The 8,543-nt window shown below is 35.1% G+C and overlaps 1 protein-coding gene across 1 annotated transcript in view; it reads right to left on the reverse strand.

Annotated features, from left to right (window-relative positions):
* The window catches only part of CAPZA2 (capping protein (actin filament) muscle Z-line, alpha 2), a gene marked incomplete at its 5' end in the record, with an annotated part of 15,896 nt that extends 7,816 nt beyond the window's left edge, over nt 1-8,080 (reverse strand). Inside the window, 6 exons of the mRNA XM_010287898.1 lie at nt 330-408; nt 3,181-3,260; nt 4,453-4,659; nt 5,168-5,231; nt 5,930-5,981; nt 7,970-8,080. Of these exons, the coding sequence (XP_010286200.1) occupies nt 330-408; nt 3,181-3,260; nt 4,453-4,659; nt 5,168-5,231; nt 5,930-5,981; nt 7,970-8,080 (593 nt within the window). The remainder of the gene's footprint in view (nt 1-329; nt 409-3,180; nt 3,261-4,452; nt 4,660-5,167; nt 5,232-5,929; nt 5,982-7,969) is intronic.
* Between the last annotated feature and the right edge of the window lie 463 nt (nt 8,081-8,543).

An 8,543-nucleotide genomic window follows, 5' to 3' on the forward strand; every position in this document is an offset into this window, starting at 1 on the left:
TCTCCTTTCTAAATGCCCTAAAGCCAACAGGAAGGGCAAACTCTGAATGAATGGGACCCGGATTCAAAAAAACAGGAAACCAGAGAGGTAGAGGCCTAGCTGAGGTGAATACACCTTCTGGAGTCTTCTGAATCACTACATTAAACACATATTTTGTGTGTCTAAGGATTAGGTAAATATGCAATTAAGTTGCTAAAACTTAACTGAATGGGCATCTCTGCTTTGCTTATTGGGTCCCCAAACTCTCTAGGAATATTTAATACACTGGCCTGAGCCTCCTTTGATAATAACTGGAGACTTTACCGATCAGGACAGTGAGATAAGCATACCTGAATTTTCAAGATGCCAGCCACTTGAGTGGTTGAAGGGGTGATTGTAAACTTCCATTCTGACCTCCAACGGCCATTCCTTTAAAAAAATAAAATAGAAATCAGATGTCACCCCACTGGTTAAGAAAAAAAACTCAAATGCACCTGATAGTCAAAGAAAAACAGAATGAAATATGCTGTGCAACTACACATGTGTAAAACCTTTCCCTAAAGACTCAGCCCTGTAATCAGTCAAGAAGAAAACGGTTTTCCAAAATATTTACCCTTGGTTTTGTATGTCGACCAAGGAGATTCATTAGCAAGGGCCTTTTAACAATAGGACTTAACTTCTGAAAATACCTAAAGCCTCCAATGTTCTTTTCCCTCTTTATTTTTCATTAGGCATATGTAGTCAATATTTTGTTTCTGGGACCTGAACGACTTGCTGGATCAGCCCAAGTCACACTTCACATCAGGCTACAAAAAACTTGAATGGAAGGAACATCAAAGTAGCAAGGCTTTCTGGTATGTTGAACTGTAACTAGGTCTTTCAGCTCTTCTAGCACTTCTGTTCCAGGACAACTATTTCCTTCCAGTTTCCTTCCACAAATTCAATATTCTCGCCAAATTGCTTAAAGAGAGTTTCAAACATCTGGAAAACAGTATGGGGAGATTGTCGTTTCACCTGATTTCTTTCCTGTAGACTAGACATTTTTTTATTTAGTTATGAGGTTAGTAGATTAGAAGCTTAGTACATTAGAGCTATATTAAGAATGCACTGTAGCTGACTCTCGATTCCTCTTTGGTTTGCACTTAGAGGAAAGAAAGGTGATACTGAGTTCCAGTCCTACTAATGTTACGTGTAGATTCCAGTGCACTCAATAAGAGGGGAGAGACAAAGAAAGACTAAGATTTACAGCTACTAATGGATCTATATTGATACTTCTTAGATACTAAGAACATTAACTCAATTATAAAACTATCAGTTATTATTTCAGCCAATATCCAATTATAGTTTATCATTGGAAATCCAGGCTAAGGCAATTCAGAAGCTTGTTGGCATCACTAAGACAACTGAAAGGGTTACCCAACTCAGTGACACCAACTATACACTGGTAGCCTTAGGACTGACCTATTAGTTTTAAGAAAGCTTACGTGCTGAACTACATTTTGGGTAGAATACTAGTTTTTAGGTGCATGGACCTCAATGACAAGCTAACATATTTGTTTGCTTCTTAGTAACTTTGTGGTCTTTGAAGTTAAGATGACAACAATGTTTCCACTCTGGGATATCTTTTTTGTCTTTAAGATGCTATTCCAAGAAAAGAGTTCAAGTTCAGAAGGATCCCTCTATAGGAAATGTTCTAAGTTAAAAAGAACATGTCATTATTTTATTTACCTCTGCTGATTTCAGATGTTTCAGAAGAGATTAACCATCCTTCCTTTTCTTTCACATTCTTTAATAAACTATCTCTCCTACTATGTTGATAGTTTTTCAGAAATTCGTATAACTTTTTTTTGTGGCATGTACTGGTTTTCTATCATCCAGCAAACTTGCTTTCACGGTAGGATGCCAGCCTTCCAAATGGCTAAAAAGCTGGGACACTTTGAGAATACTGGCTGTGGCCTGGGCTGGATATCCAGACAGAGAGCAGGATAACTGAAGAGCCTGGCCAACTTTGAAACCATTTCTCCATCCCCAAATCCCCCAAACCAATATGCATTTATCAAAACTTGCTAAGAATGAGAGTTAGAGTCTGGCTATCACCCATAGATGTCAGACCAGAACTTTAATAAAGAAAAAAAACTTTCTTGAAAGTTTTTCTCCATCTATGAAAGGTTGTTGCATATGTTTGTTGTCTTTGCTATAAAGACTAAAGTAACTATGAAGATTCATTCATACTTCCAAACTAAGAAGAAAATCAGTATTATTTCAAGTTACTTTTAATATAAAACATGCAGACTTAATGAGTCAAGTTTAAGTCAGTAGGAAAAATTATTTATTAACAGTACAAATTCAATTAAAAATCTATGGAATGGTATACTGGACAAATCAATTAACTTATACAGACACATGCTGAAATTAATATGCATATGGAATATTCACCTTCAGCATCAGAAAACAAAAACATTTCTGCACTTCCATTCATTACCCATGGGACTACTAAATATAACTTCAAGCAGATGCAAAACAGCAAATAAAATAATAATGAAATACACTTCTTCACACAACTGCATATATTAGCTATCTTTAGGAGATACTTCCTTAACTCAATTCCAATGCTGTGATATTTTTCTCAACTCTGGCCAGTTTCCTGCAAGGAGCTATCCAAAGTTCACTCCAGACTGTGGAAAACATCTTTCAACCAAGTATAGAAAGAAGTCAAGCTGCAAGAGTTAATTTCACTCAAAATAGCTTATATCTACCTCACCCGAAAAGTAATGATTCAAAGTTCTACACTAAATTAATCTTTGTTTACCTTCTTTCTCCAAGACATGTAAATTAGAAGGAGATGGTTTTATTCTGTCAGTCACAAAGGAAGGAACAGAAGCAGATGCAACAGTATCAGGAAACACAGGCATGGGTATTGGTGCCAGTATGACAAACTGGAAGAGTCATAAGGGATTTTACAAAGTTCACAAAGCTCTACAAAGGAGATGCAGATGTGCAGTCTGCCATTTTAATTACCACAAAGGAAGAGATTTCTACATAGTTTTGACAGAAAAACTTCGGGTGGAGGGAAAAAAAGAAGTCATGTACAAGATGTGCATGCACCTTCTTCTCTGAACTAAGGATTATCAGTGTAGTGGCACTAGTACAGTTACTCAGTTTGCTGTATTTTACTGTATTTTTATCCATACAGAGACTTACCAGAAATTTTTTGCTTGGAACTGATGGCTCTCTATGCATGCAATAATGGTCTGCTGTCCATCAATTGTTTTACCATACACCTTAATTAAAAATGAAAAAACCCACCAAAAAAATAGTTAAAATTTCAGTATCTGTCTTGCTCAAACTACTTAGAGATATCTAGTCCTATTATAGTTACAACACAGAATAAACTGTAAAATTTAATTTTACAACCACTATGGTTCTCACATAATATGCAGTACATGAAACATTAAAGTGTATATTACAATGCAGAAAAAAATTAAGATTAGAACATCTGAAGATCAAGCATCTTCACTGAAATTTTATATACTGTGAACTGATTTTTCTGCAACTATAGGAATTTTAAGCATATATCAGTGACTGCTGTGACAATATATATTACCAGCTGAGTTTCAGATACCAGTTATTCTACAACTAATGATGATTTAATCCTTTACAGACCAGCGAAAAGGTGACTAAATGGGTGGTTTTGGTCCTCTGTTCTGCTTTATCCCCTAAAGCCAAATACTAATGAAATTATTTCAAAGAACATTCAATCTGGTTTCCTTTACAGAAGCTGAAACTCATCTGAGTGCCTGAGGATCCAATTCAACTTGTTAACTCAGCAACTGATTTTTCTAAAATCTGTTTTCCCTAGTTAATTTTTCCATCAGGAAATTAATTTTTCCATACAAAGCACAGGACAGCTATCATTAGATCAGTTTGCTGAACTTTAAATAGTGATAGGGCTCCTAGCAGCAAACGAATGCTATTTTGGTCCAGAGCAAGCAGTTTTATTTTAAGCCGCCATCAGAACCCATTGATTCTGGTGGTAAGAATATAGCACTTTGATATATAGGAGACGTGGTGGAGAGAAAACAGTTTGCTTTACTGACAGTTTTGTCAGTAAACCAAGCCAAAACCATTTGTATCGTATGCATTTTTTTTTTAAAGTAACCAGCCAGGTAGCCAGGATCAGTGGGATCAACCTGCAGTAGTCTACAGAAGGTCTTAATGCTTTAAGAAATTTAAATAATAATTGTTCAGAACTGAGAGTTAAATCTGCACTATGACCTGCAGTAACCACCCACTAGTAATCCAATAGCAGAAATACTAAAATTCTGAAGTTTTCCTCATTTCTGTGTATAAATCCTTGACAGGACTAAATTCTTTACAGTTGAAACTGCCTATCTTCCTGGTTTACAAAGAGTTACACTTTTATTTTAGATTTTTATCTATAGCGGTACCGTGGTTATCTAATGCAGTACTTACTGTGCAGACACCATTTGGGTAGTGTTCTTTCACATATGCTTTCATTGCTGTTTCAACTGAATTTCTCCAGGATTCTATGGCATTTTCAACTTCGTGGGGTCTAGGATCAGTAGCCTCCTTTCTTAAGTGATCAAATTTAAAGGAAATCTTGTTCTTGGGATCCAAAAATTTTCCATTTCCCAAATCACCATGTTCTGTTATCAAAACCTATATTATAAAATTTTAGTTAATAACATTTGCTATTGAATAAAGAGAAAAAAAATACCATGCCAAATCTAACTATATCCTACATTTAACGGGAGCTTACTCATATCCAAAGACTCACACTTCAAACAAAATACACATATAGCAAGAGAAGACAAGGCTAACATGACATACTGACCTGAAAAAAAAAAATCCTGAATCTTACCCTCTTACTGCAACAAATAATGCACTACAGAAATTCATGTCTCTTGGTATGAAAGATGGAGAAAATTGTTTCTATAACTCCACATCAGGTCTGACTGAACTCAGAACACCACCACAGAATGAAATTTCAAGCTCTTTAGAGGCCTTAAATGATTAACTGACGGAACTGATACAAATGGAAGGCCATAATCTCCATATTTTGGCAGGGAGGATACATTTCATTTCATTTTCTTGCCAAGATCTGTTCCAATACCAGAACAGCTTTAACAGTTTAAGAAACATTCCAAGTATTTCATTGTATTCGTACCTGTTCATCGTAACCGTCAATTTTTACTGGAGTAAACTGGTCCAAATTGTACTGTGCAAATGCACTACAAGAGAAAAAAAACAATACCAAAAGCCTGCATTAAGCACAATCTTTTTCCTTAGTAGCTGTAAGAGATTCAAATAATAGCTAATGATCTGGGCAAGAATCCATCAAAAAATTATATCAATGCTTCATTACCTAGCAGGCCCAAATTATTGGCATCACCTTGGTTCTTAATTCCAACCACCATTACACAACGATTTATGTTCAAAAGTAATACAATACAGACAAAACCAGAAGCTTTACAGTAACCCATGGAAACTGGAGGAACAAAAAAAGTTTAAATTCCACAGGGATCCAACCAACTAAGCCAGGTATCTCCATTCTTACAGATGAAACTAATTTTGGCATAAAATACAATAGTCATAATGTTTTGATATAATAGTAGGGTCTAAGGAAGCAGTACCTTACAGATGTTCAGTGCCTGTAACACCTACCAAGAAACGGAAAATGAAATCCAAAAAGGTGGAGGCTAGTTCCAAAATTCAGGTCACCCATTTCTAAAACAGTTGCTCTAATCATTAGGATACAATACAGATCTCTCTTCTGCCAAGAATTTAATCTTGATCAAAGACGTACAACACACATAATAGGGTTTTACTTGCCAAGCACACAGGTTTTTAAACGAATCACTGACAGTGAAAGTCTAACTGAAAAACATCTAGCTTTTATGCAACTGAGTATGTGGCATCTGGTACTTACTGGGCTGCTCCTTCCCTGAGAAGATTGTCATTATTAAGCAGCAACCGAACATCTGAAAGGAGATATTTGCAACATAACTCAGTTAACTCAGAAACTTTTGTTTCAGTCACATAACAAATGTCAGCAGACTCTACAAAACAAAAAACCCAAACCACCCCATACCCATACAGACTGCTAGGTAGGAAATTTATTGGTTCATGTTTCATAATTTTGACTGAACAAAATGAGAAGAGTACTACAGAAATGGATCTCTTCCAACACAATCTGGTAAGCAGATATAAGCCATATTATACAGGCTGTATGACAGCTCTAGGAATTTGTCAAACTAGTTTTTACAGAAGTTCTGAATGAGAACAGCACAGGATTCAAGTGAGTTCACTTTTAAGATGTAAACTACCGAATTCCTCCCACTTTATTGATGGTAGTGGTTACTGTATTTTGACAACACTAATGTGGTATGTGTTGCACTTACTTTTTTTTAAGTCTTACTATTTTTGCTATCATTCCTTAACGACATTTAGTAGTCAGAGCACAACATATCACAACACCATTTCTCCTACCATCATACCAGAGACATATGAATACAGAATAAAGTCAATACTCTCCTCAGAATGACTTCATATTTACTATGCAGTAAATTGTTATTTATGTACTTGACTTACTGGTATATTATTTAGTAGGCACTATTTTAATAACAATTTAATGCACTGATCATAAACTAGCTGATCATTAGTCTCTCTATAACATTTTAAACTCTTCTGAAGATTCCCAAGATATCATGCAAATAATAAAAAAAAGGGAATATATTTGAAGTATTTTTTCTTTAAAAAACCCCAGCAAAACTCAACAACAACAAACCCCAAACCAAATCATAAAACAACAGAACACCCCAAACAGAAAAAGCAACCCCACAAACCCCAAAAAACCCCACACCAAACCAAACAAAACCATAATTTATAGAATTGGAATTTAAAGCTTTCTCTCTCTTTTTTAAAGTCAGTCTGAATCTCATTGAACATCGGTCACACATTTATGATCAAATGTTTTGTTATGTGTTTTCAAACACATTATACTCTGATATTGAGCAGGTAGTTGCAACTGTGAACTAGCTTAACAATAGTTTATAGCAGTACTGCTATAAGAAATTGTATTAACATTCAGGGAGCAGGGTTAATGGGCTGCTCACCAACATTTCATTTCACAAATGCAGTACAAGGTAAGTTTAAATAATAATCAGCTGGTCATAGTTTAACTAAAGAACAAGGTACTTCTAAAAACATTACATTCTTTAATAAATTTAAGCTCTCTCCAGCCTGACATTGACTAAAAGTTTAGTATACTAAACTTGCTTCTTAAACAGCATCAGAACTATTTGTAAGCTACCACTACAACAGGTATGCTTTCTTACATGATCTGTATGCCCACATATCTTGATGCAAGACAAACACATCAATTTTTAAAGAAAAATAACTTAGGTAAAGTTCAGGCAACAATAGTTGAGAGAAGCTAATTTCAAGTTTCCTTTCACCTTACCAATACACTCAGTAAAATGAAGCATGCTGAGAATTTAAGGGTTAAAAACATTTGGAGAAGATTAATATTCTTTTCACAAGTGGCATTAAGCAGTAGTCCTTTGTATACTCAAGGTTAAGTATTTGTAATGATATTCCTTCTTCAAAAAAAAACAAAAACATAACAACATTTTAATTTCAGCTAGTTGAAAAAACATAATTATCTATCAAAAACTAAAAAAAAAAGTACATATGTCTTCTAAATGAAAGCCCTAGCAACTGTTAATTCATGACTGATTAAAAACAGAAAGAAAGCTCATTCTCACATCACAAAGAAAAGTGGTACTTTCCCCCTCTTGCATTTAAACTCCAAGCTGTCTTGTGACTGCAAAGTCTATTATGCCAAACTACAAAATCAGCTCTTATAGCAAGTGCTAAAATATAAGCTACATGAAATTCAGGAGAGTAACCAGCAATACAGTTTTGGATATAGATGCCTTAAACGAAAGGACAGAGCAGACAGACTTACCATTGAACACCTCATTGAATTCTCCAGGAGGAGCGTGTATTATGAATTTCGCTGCTATACGCACCTTAAATACAAAAACAATTATGTGGTTGTACACACTTGTATTCGTTCCTATTCAAACCAATGATGGTATAGGTTTAATACCCAGACATGAAACTGTACAGCTCTCACCATTTCATATATTTGTTCACATCATTTAAACTACTCTGTTTTTGTCAGAAACACAGAATATAAAGTTCCACCTCCTCAAAGAGATTAAAGGAGTTTATATGTGATAGAAACAGATAGAGAAATTGAGTTACTCATGTTTTGTATTACTGGCAAAAAGAGAAATACTAATATAACAAATAAGTTCAATAATATATTCACAATCTGTTTCAACTTTCAGTCCACGGATGCCTGGGAATCAACACACATTCCAAGAGAGCCAGAAACCATAATGAAGATACATTCCATCTTCAAAGCTTCTCCTCTCATTTTACCACACATCCCATGGTTGTAAACATTCCAGAAGGTCCACAGCTATACAGTAATGGATAGATTACATAAGCTTAAAAACACTTGCATAGACACT

The sequence above is a fragment of the Phaethon lepturus genome, unplaced genomic scaffold (genome assembly GCF_000687285.1).
Source record: "Phaethon lepturus isolate BGI_N335 unplaced genomic scaffold, ASM68728v1 scaffold41115, whole genome shotgun sequence".
In the NCBI taxonomy this organism is placed as follows: domain Eukaryota; kingdom Metazoa; phylum Chordata; class Aves; order Phaethontiformes; family Phaethontidae; genus Phaethon; species Phaethon lepturus.